At 37.4% G+C, this 18,537-nt stretch overlaps 1 protein-coding gene across 25 annotated transcripts in view; it reads left to right on the forward strand.

The window, feature by feature from the left end:
* The window catches only part of SOX6 (SRY-box transcription factor 6), an 843,047-nt gene that overhangs the window by 685,487 nt on the left and 139,023 nt on the right, over window positions 1-18,537 (forward strand). For 19 of the 25 annotated variants that reach the window (XM_061440698.1, XM_061440700.1, XM_061440695.1 and 16 more), the window contains one exon: window positions 11,854-11,977. In XM_061440698.1, coding sequence (XP_061296682.1) covers window positions 11,854-11,977 — 124 coding nt within the window. The remainder of the gene's footprint in view (window positions 1-11,853; window positions 11,978-18,537) is intronic. The other 6 variants (XM_061440688.1, XM_061440707.1, XM_061440690.1 and 3 more) reach the window with 1 other exon arrangement.

The following is an 18,537-nucleotide window of genomic DNA, read 5'->3' on the forward strand; positions in this document are numbered from 1 at the left end:
AACTGTGACTGTTTGCATAATAGTCAACTCTTCACTTCTGTAGTGATAACTGTTTGTATCTGATTAAAATTAAGACTGTTTTAGTTCTCTTGACTTTTCCAGAAGTTGCAAAAATTGAGATTTGCTGTTCTGCTTTAACCAAACAAATGCACACATGGGGATAACAATATGCTGAGTTTATGCAGATTTTACAGCACGAATCTGAATAAAATACCCACTAATAGATCCTTAAGGAGTAATAAACACACATGAATTTTCCTTAGTTGCACTTTAAAGTGATTTTAACATACTACTAGACCTTAACAATAATATTTAATTGACAAGATTATGCATTTGTATGGATTGAAAAGGTGGTACATATCTAATTCCAAATGAATCATAAATTTTACTTTTGCATAACATGTTTTATTAATTTCTTTATGGCTAGGACATTCTACTTCCCTCCTGGTGAGAGTTTCTTAAAACATAGTAAGATAATTTAAACACATTTAATTAACATTTGTCATCCATTTTATAAAGTAATCTGACTTTTGTCCTCATAAATACTCTCAAAATTTTTCTTGGTTTGAAACTATAGGAAGACTATGGAAAGCTATGTAATGGAATGTTTGTTGTAATTTATTTTTCTTTTTAAGCAAATCTTTCTCTGTTGACCACTTTCCAAAGTAAGCTGACAAATTGGATGATTTATACTACTGCATAAGTGAAAGCAAACTTAACATTTCTACCTGATAAAGCTATGGGCTTCTCTAAGGCATCTTTTTGTTCCTAGGGCTCAGCATAGTTCTGGGCAGATAGTGCTCAGTTCAGTTCAGTCGCTCAGTCGTGGCCGGCTTCATGACCCCATGGACTGCAGCACGCCAGGCTTCCCTGTCCATCACCAGCTCCTGGAGCCTGCTCACACTCATGTCCATTGCGTCAGTGATGCCGTCCAACCATCTCATCCTCTGTCGTCCCCTTCTCCTCCCGTCTTCAGTCTTTCCCAGCAATAGGGTCTTTTCCAATGAGTCAGTTCTTTGCATCAGGTGGCCAAAGTATTGGAGCTTCAGCTTCAGCATCAGTCCTTCCAATGAATATTCAGGACTGATTTCCTTTAGGATTGACAGTGCTAGGTGCTCAGTAAAAGCTATTGAATAGTTGAATGAAGACAGGCACTACTGACTTACTTTACAGAGTAACGTGTCTCTTAGGGACCCAAGAGGTCATTTTATACATGTGGAACTCTTTATTTCAGGGAGTAAGGGGACATATCGGAGAAGGCAATGGCACCCCACTCCAATACTCTTGCCTGGAAAATCCCATGGACCGAGGAGCCTGGTAGGCTGCAGTCCATGGGGTCGCTGAGTTGGATATGACTGAGCGACTTCACTTTCACTTTTCACTTTCATGCACTGGAGAAGGAAATGGCAACCCACTCCAGTGTTCTTGCCTGGAGAATCCCAGGGACGGGGGAGCCTGGTAGGCTGCCGTCTCTGGGGTCACACAGAGTCGGACACGACTGAAGTGACTTAGCAGCAGCAGCAGCAAGGGGACATACAAGTAAGAAATGCTAAAAATCATGATTACGTTAGTACCACATCCATGTTGTTTTCATTGAAAATTCATTATTTAAACAGAACATGTACAAATGAATAAGAGATAAAGTAATGATGTTTGACTACTGATGATCCTGGTAGATTAATGAGATACTTGCCCATTTTCGAAAATACAAGTAGAGCAGCATGTATACAGTATGCTGAAAATATGAAAAGATGTTAACACAAAGGATGTGCAAAGAATTGGCCCTTTCAGGGCTATTAACATTTCTCTCTGAATATACACCTAAAGAAGATTTTTAAAATATGTGCTATTGATCTGATAAATGGAGCCATTGTACTGTTACTCTCAAAGATCATTCTCCTCCTGTGTAATCAAGATAGGGAGCTGGAAAGTACTGAACTGTGAAGTGGATTTGAAATAGCTGTCTTTAAAGACCCACCTATAAAAAGAGTTGCTTTGTTTGCATGCCTTACTCTTGGTAGTGAAGGTGGGGATGAAATGTATCATCTCCATTCTTCCTATGAATATTTCAGATATTTTATTAGATATATTTAATAGTGTAAATTAGTAAAGACAAGTAAACTAGTGAAGCCATTTTCCATTCTTTTCCTTGAAATTAACTTTTTAAATATAATATACATAAAGAAAAGGTTGGCTATTCATTAATCTTCAAAGACATGACTTTGAAAGACTAAAGCTGAGTTTTTAAAAAGGATGCCCTTAAACTGCAACATCTTTAGTTTGTTCTACCTTTCTAGTGATTTTCCTGGCCCTTTAGTGAAGATTTTGAAAAGATTGGTGACAATAGTAATCAACATTGCAGGAAAATAAATTGCATTGTATGAAAGATGAATGGTAACAAAGTGTTTTGCATGTTATGCTTGTGGGAGTTTGAGAGAGAAAATGTCTTGCCTTCAACAAACAAATAAAGCAGAATATTTTTCTTATATTATTTGTACAGTTATTATCCATTGGATGTTGGTGGGAAACATCTAGGAAGATTGGACTCTGTGTTCTTAAAGACTCAGAAACTTTGTGTCTCATAATTGCTCCTGATAAAATATCAGTTTGATTATTCTCCTGCTAGAGCTAGTCGGATTCTCTATAAGCAAGGATTTGCAATCCACCATGAGCTGTACCAGCTAGAGATTTGCTAAATAAGACAAATGAAAAGCTGACAAAGTGATATCAAAATTTATTTAAACATCATTCTTAAACCTTCTTCTATAATGAGGACAGCTAGAGCTCTATACTTTTTGCAGTTATATTAACAATAATATTACCCTATGGAAATTAGTGCTCGGAAAACCAGTTCTTGGGTCCTCGATGGTTCTCCTGTTTAAAAGTTGGCACAAAATGCCTACTATGTATGTCCTTAGCCCTGTGATAAGAGCAATGGGCATAGAGCAATATAAGTGTCACAGGCTATTCAAGACCCTCAATTTACTTGGTGAGAGATGATTAATGAATTGAAACAATTAGAGAATAGTCAGGTAGGCTGTATATAAGCTCCTTTGGATACTTCAAACTATGGTCAATATGTTGACTACTGCTTTATGCTTTTTAAGTCAGGGAAAAACAAAATCTTAAAAATTTAGACAAAAAAAAAAGTTTTGCAACTAAAGGGTTTGCTTTAAAGCATTATTTATCCTATCAAATGAGACCCTTTCCCTCCTAACTCTCCAGAAATAGCTGAGATTTGGCATGCATTTTTTGGCAGTAAGAAGATACCTCCATGCCTTGAAGGCTTTTCATGTAAGGTTCTGGGGACTTTATTTCTTTCACTCTACACTGTACAGCTTTTATAATGGTAACACTTTATGCAAATAACTCAGCTACTCTTTGCAATAAAGAATATGGCCTTTAAGGAAATTCCTCACCCCCACCCCCACCCTTTCTATCTTTCTTTACGCCCTGCGTCTCCCTCTAATTGCTCTTTCTCTCTTGTTATATTTTTTGTCTCTGTCTTCCCCTCCCTCCTTCATGATTTACAAACATTGGAAACATTCCTTCCAACAGATTAAGGAAGCTTTCTCCAATTAAATCACATGAGGAATGATTTTCTAGAAATAAGGCATTAAAAAGATCTTCACTTGCTCACTGTCTTTAACTAGGTAATAGACATTAATATTGTTCATGATTTTCAATACAAATACTTATTTCCTGTCACTAAGAAAAGTTAAATAATCCTCATGAAAGAAAATGAGCCCCCCTGAGTGTCACTCTGTTTGCATATTAGCACGGAGCCAGGTCTCTGCCAAGTTGCTTTCTGACTGACTGCTGCAGATGCTCTTTCTCAAGTATTCTGAGTCATATCTTTAGTGCAAGTCTTCAGGGACAAACAATAGCACCTGTTCCTCACAAGATATCAGGCCAGTTAGCCCATTCATGTATCTTTAATGAAGCTCTCGGGCAGATGGCAAAAAATGGCATCATCAACTTAGCACAGAGAAAACAAAGGGCATAAGTGTTGATGCAACAATGCTGTTTTACGAATAGAAAGAGACAGAACCTAAGTGTTTCACGTGCATCTGCTGCTGTCTCGATTGTCTAAAAGATGTGAGTTACACCCTAGCAATTAAAATTTCTGGGCATGTAGCCTATTTGATCGAGAATGTGTTCCTCACCCTCTGCAAAAGGGAAATGCTTTGGTCTGGGATTGTGGAAGTTTAGAATTAATGGGCAGTTAGGCTTTAAGGGATATAGTTTGCTTCTTTCCTGATACACTGACTAGCTCCACCTATGACAGGGTTCCTGGATTCTCATTAGTCGTTCCAATTACATACCCAGTTATTGGTGACTTCCAAAGCAATAAAAAATAATGCACTTTTATGCTCAGAGATTATTTTTGGTTAAATTAAGTTTTACTCTTTATATTAACAAAATCAGTTTTACTTCTACCTATGGGATGATTGAGCATTCTTTGGCATTGCCTTTCTTTGGGATTGGAATGAAAACTGACCTTTTTCAGTCCTGTGGCCACTGCTGAGTTTTACAAATTTGCTGGCATATTGAGTGCAGCACTTTCACAGCATCATCTTTCAGGATTTGAAATAGCTCCACTGGAATTCCATCACTTCCACTAGCTTTGTTCATAGTGATGCTTTCTAAGGCCCACTTGACTTCACATTCCAGGATGTCTGGCTCTAAGTGAGTGATCACACCATCGTGATTATCTGGGTCGTGAAGATCTTTTTTGTACAGTTCTTCTGCACTCATCTCACACGCTGGTAAAGTAATGCTCAAAATTCTCCAAGCCAGGCTTCAGCAATACGTGAACCATGAACTTCCAGATGTTCAAGCTGGTTTTAGAAAAGGCAGAGGAACCAGAGATCAAATTGCCAACATCCGCTAGATCATTGAAAAAGCAAGAGAGTTCCAGAAAAACATCTATTTCTGCTTTATTGACTATGCCAAAGCCTTTGACTGTGTGGATCACAATAAACTGTGGAAAATTCTTCAAGAGATGGGAATACCAGACCACCCGACCTGCCTCTTGAGAAACCTGTATGCAGGTCAGGAAGCAACAGTTAGAACTGGACATGGAACAACAGACTGGTTCCAAATAGGAAAAGGAGTATGTCAAGGTTGTATATTGTCACCCTGCTTATTTAACTTATATGCAGAGTACATCATGAGAAATGCTGGACTGGAAGAAGCAGAAGCTGAAATCAAGATTGCCGGGAAAAATATCAATCACCTCAGATATGCAGATGACACCAACTTTATGGCAGAAAGTGAAGAGGAACTAAAAAGCCTCTTGATGAAAGTGAAAGAGGAGAGTGAAAAAGTGGGCTTAAAGCTCAACATTCAGAAAACGAAGATCATGACATCTGGTCCCATCACTTCATGGGAAATAGATGGGGAAACAATGGAAATAGTGTCACTTTATTTTTTTGGGCTCCAAAATCACTGCAGATGGTGACTGCAGCCATGAAATTAAAAGACACTTACTCCTTGGAAGGAAAGTTATGACCAATCTAGATAGCATATTGAAAAGCAGAGACATTACTTTGCCAACAAAGTTTCGTCTAGTCAAGGCTATGGTTTTTCCAGTGGTCATATATGGATGTGAGAGTTGGACTGTGACGAAAGCTGAGCGCTGAAGAATTGATGCTTTTGAACTGTGGTGTTGGAGAAGACTCTTGAGAGTCCCTTGGACTGCAAGGGGATCCAACCAGTCCATTCTAAAGGAGATCAGCCCTGGGTGTTCTTTGGAAGGAATGATGCTAAAGCTGAAACTCCAGTACTTTGGCCACCTCATGCAAACAGTTGACTCATTGGAAAAGACTCTGATGCTGGGAGGGATTGGGGGCAGGAGGAGAAGGGGACGACAGAGGATGAGATGGCTGGATGGCATCACCGACTCGATGGATGTGGGTTTGGGTGAACTCCGGGAGTTGGCGATGGACAGGGAGGCCTGGCGTGCTGCGATTCCTGGGGTCACAAAGAGTCGGATACAAATGAGCGACTGAACTGAACTGAACTGAACTGATGGGATATTTGGGGGGCTTCCCTAGTAGCTCAGACGGTAAAGAATCTGCCTACAATGCAGGAGACCTGAGTTCAATCCCTGAGTCTGGAAGGTCCCCTGGGGAAGGCAATGGCAACTCACTCCAGTATTCTTGCCTGGAGAATTCCACTAACAGAGGAGCCTGGCAGGCTACAGCCCACTGTGTCGCAAAGCATCGGACATACACACATGGGATAATTATGGCTCAGCAGGTAAAGAATCCACCTGCAGTGCAGGATACACAGGAAACCCAAGTTCGATCCCTGGGTCAGGAAGATCCCCGAAGAAGGAAATGGCAACCACTCCACTATTCTTGCCTGACAAATCCCATGGACAGAGGAGCCTGATTGGCTATAGTTCTTGGGGTCACAAAGAGCTGGACACGACTGAGCAACTAAGCATAGCACAGCACATGGGATAATTAAAGAATCTGAATTTGGGCTAAGGGAAAACTGCACTTTCAAGAAAAAAAGATGCTATTTGAAATTTTGATAACTTCTTGAAAAAGACATGTGGAGACTGGTCACTCTTTGATGGAATTCTATTATTTCTTATTCTTTAGTAAAATATTTTTGGAACTTGCTGTTTACAATGTGACTGCCTTTCCTGGCGTGTTACCAAATGGGAAAATAAGATGATGGGATGATAAAGGAAAGGCAGGCTTACATTCTTCAGAGCAGGATGGGACTTTTCTCTTTTATCAAAATTCTTTATCTTCCTTAGGCACTGATATGCAGTGCAGTAAACTTAATTCACAACTTCCATAGAAGAAAAATATTTTAGATGCTTATGTGATGCTTGTATGGCCACCAAATCCTCTTTCCTTACCTCCCCCACCCACCTTGTTCTTGCTTTCCATTTTTGTCCCACCTTCAACCAATAATCTTCTAGTAAGTAAAATAAATGGAAAGTTCTGAAAGGGGAAATTATTGCTTTAATTCATGATTGCCACTCACTTTATTTGCACTAGGTCATACTGGTGAACTTTGTATGAAAGGTGGTAGTTGGAAGTATCCACAGAACTTTAATTACCTGTGCTACCTTTTATGACACATAATTTTTTAGAAATGGTATCTCATTGGCGAAATCTGAGTAAGGCTGTTGGATTGTGTCAATGTCAGTGTCCTGGTTGTGACATTGTTCTATAATTTTTCAAGTTTCATCATTGGGAGAAACTGAGTCAGGTATACATGGGATCTTTTGTATTATTTATTATAACCGCATGTAAATTCACAATTATATTTAGCAAAAGATGACTTTATGCTTAATATAGTACTTAAAAGTATAGGATTTGAGCCTGACATACCTGGCCTTGAATCTTGGCTCCATCACTTTTTAAGTGACCGTGTTACCTAATTTCTCATTGGTTTCTCTTTCTCATTAAATAAATGAGGATAGTAACAGTAGGTACCTGATAAAATTTTGAGAATTAAATGAGATGGAGCATTTAAATCACTTTCCCATATGCTTGACATAGAGGAAATACTGGAAAATATTAGTTGCTGTGATGATGATGATGATTTCTGTAATTAGAGATATAAGAGGAGCTTTTCATCGTTTCTCAGCCTGGGTTCTAACTGGCTAGTGGATATTTTGGCTTATATTTAATGAAGGCATTTTGAATTTGCACATCATTATTTTACTTAAAATAAGGTCAACTTTATCATTTGGATCTAAATGATTATTGCTAACGCATTAATTGGAATTGATGACAAATTTGAGATCAATGTGTAGGTGCAAAATAAGAGAAGAAACAGACTGAAACTGAACATCACAGTATCTATACTCCCTAGTATCTATATTTCAGAGACACATCTCTGAAATATACAATTATTTTCAGTTGCAGCACTTCAGATTTTCTCTATGCAGAGAATGTACATGTATGATTTCTTGCTTTTCTTTTACTGAAGTCCATGCGATATAATGGAAAAAGCACTGAACAGGGTGCAGAAGTTCTGGACTCTAGATCCAGGTCTGTCGCAGACAGTGTGACCTCAGTTTTACCTTCTCAAGCCACCTGGTTCCCTAGTGTAAATTGTGAGATTTGAACTGGATTAGTGACTCTCAAAGAATGGTCCTTGAACCAACAGCACTAACTAGCTTCACCTAGGAACTTGTTAGAACAGTAAACTCAGGTTCCCACCTCAGATCTACTGATTTCTGAGAATGGGATCAAATAATTTTTGTTTGAACAAGCCCTCCAGATGATTCCAAAGTCCACAAAAGTTTGAGAATCTCCTCTCTGGATTAAATTTTAGTCTACATTCTAGACTGTTGGCCCCAACCCCCAGAGTTTCTGTTTCATAGGTCTGGGCTGGAGTCTGATAATTTGCTTTTTTAAAAACTCTCAGGTATTGCTGATGCTGCTGGTTGGGTACCACACTTCGAGAACTACTAGGTTAGATAAACTCCAAGCTCCACTTCAAGTCTGTGATTCCATCATTGTCATTGTTTTCACAATACCTTCTGTCCCCCTCCTTATTTACTTTGTTTCTCAGTTTATTGAAACTGCCTCTTACCTCACAGCATTGAAACTTTCTAAAATATCCTGTTATGTAGAGGATGGTGGACAGAAAAGAACTTCCCTAAGTTCTTACAGTTTACGTTAGTATGAAACACCTACAGCTCTTTAATGTTAAAAATGACCTTAATTAGTTAACTTTAGTCTCTCAGTTACATAGCTAGCTACAAAGGAAATATCTTCAGACACCAAGTTTTAATCATTAAAGTCTGATACCTGATTGCCATTGATGCCCTTATGCCGAAGATCTGAAGAGCTTGGGCTCCAATGTAAAAATAAAATTATGTTTTCAGATGCTGTTTAATGAATAACACTAAGGATCCCAAATTACATCTTCAAATGAGCCTTTTAATCCCACCTTTTTTTTTTTTTTCCTTCGTGTTCTGGATATTTAGGAGAAGATAATGCTCTGTGAGACATGGGTCTGCTAAAAACAAACAAGCCTCTGCCTGCCAAACTGAATTATTTATTTGACTCATGTTTTCTTATTTGAAGTAGAGTTATGGGTTAAGATCCACTGTTTCTTGTATTAGTTCTTTACTAGTTTGATAAATTTCTAGTACTGAATAGCAAACTGGATAAGAAAAACTAAGGATCTAATATTTACTGAGTGTCTATTAAACGCTAGTCACCATGCCCCAAGCATTACTTTTCTTGTTTATTTAATCCTCACAATAACCACGCTGCTAACTACCAGCTACGTTAGTACACATTAGCTTTGGTTTTTACATGAGAAAATAGACTCAGGAAGGCTGAGTAACTGTTCAAGATCACACTGCCAAGTAAATGACACTGTATAGATTTAAGCTTCAGATTCATTTGACAACAAAGCCTTTGTAGACATAGTAGATTCTGAATAAATGTGTTGAATGAATGGAGGAATGACTATATGACATTATCTTCCTAACACCGACTTTTAAACAAACGTAGAATTATAAAGTTGAAAATGCACCATAGGTCATTATCTAATTAGAGTTTAAGTTATGTCTATCCTTTAAGTATCTGTGGCATATGAGTATACAGCCGTTACTTGACCACTTCCCTGGAGAAGGGCATGGCAACCCATTCCAGTATTCCTGCCTGGAGAATCCCATGGACAGAGGAGCCTGGTGGGCTACAGTCCATAGGGTGGCAAGGAGTCAGACACGACTGAATCATCTTAGCACACACACGCATAGGAAAATGGCACAAAGAACCTCTTTAATCACAGTGATTATTGAATAGCTCATTATTAGAAAATTCTTCTTTGCCTTAAACTTCCCTAAAACCTTTCTTTTGAGCCTAGTTCTGTTCTTTGTAATCACTCAGACTTAAGTTCTTCTTCCATACATAATTCTTTCAAATATTTCAGCATGAATGTATATCTTCTCTCTCCCAACCAAAATAGCCCCCATTTTTTCAGCTTCTTCTCAAGATCCATAACACATAATAATGATTTAATAAATATTCGTTGAAAGAAGGAAAGAAAAAATTTATTTGATACCTAGACTCCCCACTTTTTGTTTCCTTACTTTAGAATGTGAAGCATCTGTGCTGTGTTCTGGGTATATGCTAAGACCATATTTCTAAAATGAAATGAAGTGATTTCCTTTGATATACTCTTATACTAAACAATAGTCACCCACAAAAGTATCATGTCTTATTTTCTGGCATAGAATGGTGCTGTCATCTTTGACATCTCAAGTTTGCAAGCTGGAATTGAGCAGCAAACCTCATGCTTTCCTTCAGGGCTAAAGGCAAGACCTAGGCACCAGGGGATCAGCTCCAGTTTAAGCGGGCTAAGTTTGTACTCAAATGTACAAAACTTGGGCTTACCTCAGCTAAAATGGAAGGAAAAGCTGCCCAAAGCTAGTTTCTTTCACGCCCCACTGGCGAGGTAGTAATTGCACAAAGACCTTTTTATTATAAGTTGATTTTCCTGAGAAATGAATTCAGAGAAATACTGTAAAGTGTTTATTTTTTGCTTGCCCTTTATTAACCCACATCTTAGGGCTTTCCCTAGAGAGAAACTGTTGGTAAATGAAACCTCTTAGACCTGTACAGGAGCATTTTTGCAATCTGTCCCTGGCTGTGAAGGGAACAGGGACAGGATAAGGCAAGTTGGTGCTATTTAAACAGGGTCATCAGCCAGTATATGGAATTTTGCCTAAAGAGAATATTTAGGAATTTAAACGGGGGAAGGGTTTGGGGTTGGTAGACTACTAGTAAAGGTTTGTATCTTAAACAGGATATAATGCAGCTTTTTTTATACTAGTAAGGAGGGTAAAGACCCTATTTGAACTTAAAGATCGTTGCTGTTAGTACATCCTAGTTTTGATCTTTAAATAACAAAAGTCCTATAGTTTAATTTATAAAATCATGCCCTGAAAGCCAGTACAAAACCTCCCTGTGATGCTATTCTGGAATCAGGACAGCATGCATAGAGTAAGGGAGGGAGCTGGGAAATTAAAATGTAATTTTCACAGACATGATTCTGTCATAGTTCTTATTTTCTTTATATGGAATACAAATACTGATATAGAGTGAAGATTTTCTGTTTTGCATTTTTGTGCTCTTTGATACATTTATTGAGGTCAAATGAAATTTGATATAGTAGGATTTATTATGAAATGCTCTCTGAATACAACTCCATAATTACTCAGCTACATGGTAGTGCATAAAGCTGTAAAACTGCTTAGCCAGACAAGCAATTTATATGTTACATCGAGGTGTGTATGGCAAAGAATATTAGTTTAATTGGGAGCCAAGAGGTAGTAGCCTTAAATCTGAAGGGCTATATGTTTGACATAATGCAGCAAGGCTTTGAAATAAGATACCTAAACTGGGGAGCTACAGCTTTTGGAATATATAACAATTAGACATTACTTTCTGACCAAGGATACTAGTAACAGTTTTCAAAATAAAGCACAGAATGCAAAGCTGATGAAAGGGCAAAACCTTTCAACACTGTACCATGAAAGAATAAAACATTCCTTCCGGCTCTTTGTTTTTTAAGAAAGAAAGAAAATAAAAGAAAAAAGTCAAGATGAAAGAAAACCATTCACTATAATTTAGTGGAAGCAGGGATGAGGCAAATTCACAAGGAGGTTAGATCGTTGGTATACCAGTGGAATCTGAAAGGGATTTGATAAAGTTAGCCTGAATTTTCTCTGGGACCAGATTTGGAATGAGGTTAGAAATGGGTGGCTGTTTGGGTACCAGCACACCACCAGGAGTGAAAAACAAATACTTCTTGGCGTGCATTTGCTCTGTGTCTGATCATAGGCTCTCTTCTGTTTAGCAGGTTCAGGGTCACATGCCTCCGCTCATGATCCCAATTTTTCCACATGACCAGCGGACCCTGGCAGCAGCTGCTGCTGCCCAACAGGGATTCCTCTTCCCCCCTGGAATAACATACAAACCAGGTAAGTAGACAGGGATTTAACATTCTTTCGTGAATGCTAAGATCCGTATGTTTTTGCTTAGTAGTCAAAACAAACACAGAAGCATATGAAGGAACTATGAATAAAAAGATCATAAAAGGTATTTTAAAGTAAAATTAGAATTGTGAAGAGGGTATGTTAGTAACTAATTGATTGCTTGAAACTTTACTTTCTCTTCTTCCACTTGAATTTTTTCTGTATTCACAGATAAAATGCTACTTTCCCTCGGGACTACAAATTTTGTCAGCTCTCTCTCATATCTTTACTGTGAATAATTGTCTTTGGTTAAAGATACTTTTCTCTTCCTGAGAGCTTTTATTCTCTAAGAAAGTGGTCACATATAGTATAAAATGCTATTATTGTTTGTTGTCTGATTTCCCTTGGAAGAAAAATTCAAACTGAACTGATTTAATTAGCTTGCCACTAATAGGTAAAATTCCTTTTTTATTTCAGTCTAAATAATGAAGCATTCAGTAGTACTTTCTCATTCATCTTTGAACCTCAAAGACGAGGTCACATAACCTTGCAGTGAAATATGTTTTGAGATGATTTAGCAAATGTTATGATTTTTCTTTATTCCTCTGGGTTTACTGGACTCCTGGGGAATTCAATTAGGGGCATAATGGTTTGAAGCTTCTTTCAGAGCATCCTTGTAAACAGGGTTTTAAATGTTTAAAGATATGTTGCCAAAGGAATCCAATGTAAGAAGATAGTCAAGTAAATAAAAGTCAACCTTAATTTTATTTGTGCATTCTTTGTAAGTGACCTCACCTCAGAAGTAGTGACCTTGTTCTACTCATTAATAATTTCTGTGTCAAGTTCTTTTTAACGTATTAACCTGATTATATTAACCTCCCAATCTGAGTGCAACAAATCTGAGTGCAGCAGATTTTTGTGTGTGTGTATGGATTTATAAAGGTATTTTAATATGCTTAAAGCAACAATAAAATATAAGTCACTTTACAAAATTCTCTGTGAGGAAACTTACTGAATAGCATAAGACCAAGCCTACTGGGTTTTAACATCTATTTGTTCCCATCAGTTACTCTTATGTATTTGGTAGAGAACCCCTTTCCAGTGAAGAAAGATAAGATGTCTGTGTCAAAACCCAAATGATTCAAAAAATAGAGATTTTGAGGGATTGGCTAATTTAAGGACTGACTTTAAAAATTCCTCAGATACAAACCTGAGTAAAAGGATACCTGAGTAAAAGAAAATTGTGTTATTCAACTTGTTAAAAGTTGATTTTTCTAGAGCAGAATTTTTATAGCAAGTTATATTCTGTGAAATTAGTATCTATATTAAGGACAGGATTATATTTTGCCAGAGACTATCTTTCTGTTAGTGCAGTGGTTCAGTTCTTCTCTGATCTCTGTAAATATAAAAAGGTATTATCTATAAATAGTTTTGAACTCTCTTCATTTTGACTTCCTTCGGAGTGTTGGTGTACACTAAGTTTACTTGTTTATTCTGAATCTGAGTTGCCATCCCTACACCAGTCTTAGAAACCTTTTAGATACACTATACATGGAAACTCTCTAATTTTCATGTTTTTAAATTTAAAATTCTCCACATTTCAAAATTAGGTTATGGGCATTATTTTCTACTAGACATAGACACCAAGATAATTAGCATATAATGTCATTTTGTTAAGACAATAATTTTGTTTTTTATGGGGGAAGCTACTTTGATATAGTCAGTGAGTTTGGACCATTTTATAAAGAATCTTCTCACGCAGTATCAATGAGATTGCAGTAGATGAGTAAGAATCTAGAGACTGGGGCAATACTGTGCAGCAGTGCATTACTTGCGCCGAGCAGCATCTGTGCAGCATAGAGCAGTGTCTTGGGGTAGCAAAGCTGGATTTGATTATGTTGGCTAAAACCTGCTAGTTAGGGCAGCACCATGGATTTGGACATGTAGGATGATTTTTCATCACAAGCAAGGCTGGTAAAAAAGGTATTATCTGGTGACCTCTAAGTTATGTCAGAGAATTGAGTTAACCAGAACTCTAAATTCCCAGGTGGCTCAGAGGGTAAAGAATCTGCCTGCAATGCAGGAGATGCGGGTTCAATCCCTGGGTCAGGAAGATCCTCTGGAGGATGGCAACCCACTCCAGTGTTCTTGCCTGGAGAATCCTATGGGCAAAGGAGCCTGGAAGGCTACAGTCCACAGGGTTGCAAAGAGTCGGACATGACTGAGCATGAGCGCAATGCGCATATGCTAAATTATTAAATACTTGGGCTAATGCAGATTTTATTGTTTATATAAATTATACTTTAAAAGAATTAAATTTATATGTTCAGATGCTACTGGTAGAGACCATACTTAGGAGACTTGGTGTATGCAGTGTTCTTGTAATTCACATGAATTGGGAGAGGAGAATACTATTTAACTGGAGCCTGGACAAGGAAAATATTTTTGCCCCAAACTGAACTATAGTAATTTCACTTGTGTGACAGCAAGACAAGTAGAGGAGTAGCATCACATGTAAAAGTCTTAAAATGGTGGTTAACTGTATAGTTTGATCCTCTAAGCAGCAAGAAGAATAAGTGCTACATTGGCTCTCTTTTTACTCTTTTTTTATCTTCCCATAAACTGAAACAATTCCATACTGTTTTTTAAAATTAATTTTTATTGGAGTATGATTCTTTTCAATGTTGTGTTAATTTCTACTGTACAGCAGAATGAATCACCCATAAATGTACATATATCCTCTCCCTTTTGGATTTCCTTCCCGTTCAGGTCACCAAAGTGCATTAAGTAGAGTTCCCTATGCTGTACAATATGTTCTCAATAGTTATCTATTTTATATGTAATATCAATAGTGTATATAAGTCAGTCTCAGTCTCCTAATTGCTGCCACTCCCGCTGCCCTCTTGACACCCCTGTATTTGTTCTCTACATCTGTGTCTCTGCTTTTGCTTTGCAAATAAGATCATCTATACTATTTTCTCTAGATTCAAATTCTGTATCGTTTTTGCCTTCAGCTGATTGAATAATCATCTTCATTTCCAGAAAGCAAAGACCACCTTAGGGTTATGTTCACTGTTAAAGCTGACTGTTTCTGAATCCATATAGTACATTCTAAACAAATATATCGGAGAAGGCAATGGCACCCCACTCCAGTACTCTTGCCTGGAAAATCCCATGGACGGAGGGGCCCGGTAGGCTGCAGTCCATGGGGTCGCTAAGAGTCGGACACAACTGAGCGACTTCACTTTCATTTTTCACTTTTATGCATTGGAGAAGGAAATGGCACCCCACTCCAGTACTCTTGCCTGGAAAATCCCATGGATGGAGGAGCCTGGTAGGCTGCAGTCCATGGGGTCGCTAAGAGTCGGACACAACTGAGCGACTTCACTTTCACACATTGGAGAAGGAAATGGCAACCCACTCCAGTGTTCTTGCCTGGAGAATCCCAGGGACGGGGGAGCTTGGTCGGCTGCCATCTATGGGGTCGCACAGAGTCAGACACGACTGAAGCAACTCAGCAGCAGCAGCAGCAAACAAATATATATAGAGCTATCAGCTTTCTCTCCTTCTGATAATTTGACCCATTGTTCAGGGCATTTCAGAACACCAGCAACACATGGCATTCCATGTGAACACCAGCCAAGCTCTCCCACCTTGGTAGGTTGATGAGGAGGCAGTTGACTACAGAGATTGTACCAGTTTCAGGGGAACATCTATCAAAATAACTTGTGTAGAATTTCTCTTATTGAGTTTTAATCCTTAGTTAACTTCCCCCCTTTTAAAACTGATTCTCTAATTAGAGACATCTTTCTAGAAAGTAACTTACCAGGGCCTAGAACATACACCACAGAATATTGGTTGCTTTGCTTTATCACATCATGATAAAGCAGACTGAGAGATACAGCAGTCCAGGGTAAGATAAATACAGTTGAGCACCTGTGTTTGTGAAAATGAACAACAACAACAAAAAGCTTTTGTAGCTGCCAATGTGTATATCAGATCGATTGAACTGACTGTAAAATAAAGATACTGGATAGGCTCCTTGTGTGCCAGGGATGGTTCAGCCGACCATGGGCTTCATGTAGCTGGGATTTTTAAAAATGATTGCTGCTAGAGCAGCACCCTTAACGTTTCCCAGGAGATCCTAGGAACAGGATGTCTGTCTGCTCATGACTCCTTACTTACTTATTAGTTATATTAAATATTATGATAACAGTTAAAGTTTATTGAATAATTACTTTGTGCCAAAGAGTGTGTTAAATGTCCCACATGGATTATATTTATTTAATTCTTACTTGAACATGTCACTTAGCCTTGCTGAGCCTCACTTCTTTATCATCTAAAAAAAAAAATATGTCATGATTTGTCCACTGCTTGGTGTGGGTGTGAAGATTAAGTTTCTTAAAGTATATGAAAGCTCTTTGAAAAAATTCTAAAGAACTACATTTGGGGATAAAGTCTGACCGTGAAACCTGAGTAAATTTAACTACATTAAACTGCATTCTTATCCACTAGGAATGTGGTTCAAGAACTGAGCATTTGACTGAGATATACTACCTCTCTGTCTGATGACCAAAAGCGATTTTACTCTAATATACCTAATGCTTCTTTAAGAAAAAAAAAATCTGGAAGAATATACATAAAATAATATTTTTAATATTAACCATTTCTCAATGTACAACTTGATAGTATTAATACATCTGCAGTTTTTAGTAAACATAATCATTATCTCCAAACTTTTAATCAACAACAGAAACACTGTGGCCATGAACAGTAACTCTCCTTATCCCCTTACCCCAAACCCCTAGAAACTTCTGTTCTGCTATTTTTCTATGTGAATTTGCCTATTCTAGATACTTCATATGAATAGAATCATACAGTATTAGTCCCCCTGTGTCTGGCTTATTTACTAAGCATGATGTTTTCAAGGTCCCTCCATATTGTAGCATATATCAAAAGTCCATTCTTTCCCCACATTCTGGCTATTGTCAATAATGCTTCTGTGAGCATTGACATGTGAATACCTGTTTGTGTCCCTGTTTTCAGTTCTTTTGGATATATATGTAGGAATAGGATTGTTGAATCCTATGGGTAATTCTGTGTTTAATCTTTTGAGATACCATCAGACTTTTCCATAGGGGTTGTACCTTTTACATTTCCAACCAGCAATGCAACAGTGTTCCAGTTTCTTTATATCCTCAACAATACTTGTTACTTTCCTATGTTGAAAAAATTAGAGCCATCCTAACAGATGTGAAGTGGTATCTCATTGTGCTTTTGGTTTTCATCTCCCTAATGATTAGTGATGTTGAGCATCTTTTCATGTGCTTACTGGAAATTTGTATAGCTTCTTGGAAATAGATCTGTTTAAGTACTTTGCCTAGTTTTAAATTTAGTTGTTTGTTTACCCTTACTGAGTTTTGGGAGTTCTTATATATTCTAGATATTAATCCTTTGTCAAACTTATGATTTGCAAGTTTTTTTTTCTCGTTTTGTAGGTTGCCTTTTCATTTACTTGATAGTATCATTTGATATACAAAAGTTTAATTTCGATGAAGTCTGATTTTTCTATTTTTCTTTTGCTGTCTATGCTATTGCTGTCATATCCATGAAATCACTGCCAAGTCTGAAGATTTACTCCTATGTTTTCTTCTAAGAGTTTTATAGTTTTAGTACTTAAGTTTAGGTCTTTGATCCATTCCATTAATTTTTGTATATGGTGTAAGTTAAGGATCTAACTTCATTCTTTTGCATGTGGATATCAGTTTTTCCAGCACCATTTGTTGAAAAGATGTCTTTTCTCCAGTAAATGGCCTTGGTGCCCTGATTTAAAAAAAAAAGTCAATGAACTGTATATGTAAAGGTTTATGTCTGGGCTGTCTATTCTGCTTCATGAGTCTATATACCTGTTTTTATGCAAGTATTAGTCTGTTTTAATTACTCTAGCTTTGAAGTAAATTTTGAAGTCAGAAAGTATGAGCCTTCCAACTCTACTTTTCTTTCTCAAGATTTGTTTTAGCTGTTGGGGCTCCATGCAGTTCCAAATAAATTTGAGGATTGACTTTTCCATTTCTGGATTGTTGAATTTTGGTAGAAATTTCACTGAATCTGTAGATTGCTTTGTTGATCTCAACAATGTTAAGTCTTTCCGTCTATGAACCTGAATGCCTTTCTATTTATTTAGAGCTTTAAAAATTTATTTCAGAAATGCTTTATAGTTTCCCAATGCACAAATCTTTGCCTCATTTGTTAAGTTTATTGCTAAGTGTTTGATTCTTTTAGATACTATTGTAAATAGAATTGCTTCTTAATTTCCGTTTGGATTGTTCATTGCAGGAATATAGAAACACTTGATTTTTGTGTATTAATCTTATACCCTGAAACCACTGCTGAATTTGTTTATTAACCCTAGTCATGAATTATTTGGGATTTTCTACATATAGGGCCACTTCATATGGCCCTATACACATAGTTTTACCTATTTTTACCAATTTGGATGCCTTTTGTTTTTTTCTTTTTTTGTCTAAAAGTACTAGCTAGAGTTTCTAGCACAGTGTTGTATAGCA

This window comes from Bos javanicus, chromosome 15 (genome assembly GCF_032452875.1).
Source record: "Bos javanicus breed banteng chromosome 15, ARS-OSU_banteng_1.0, whole genome shotgun sequence".
Lineage (NCBI taxonomy): Eukaryota > Metazoa > Chordata > Mammalia > Artiodactyla > Bovidae > Bos > Bos javanicus.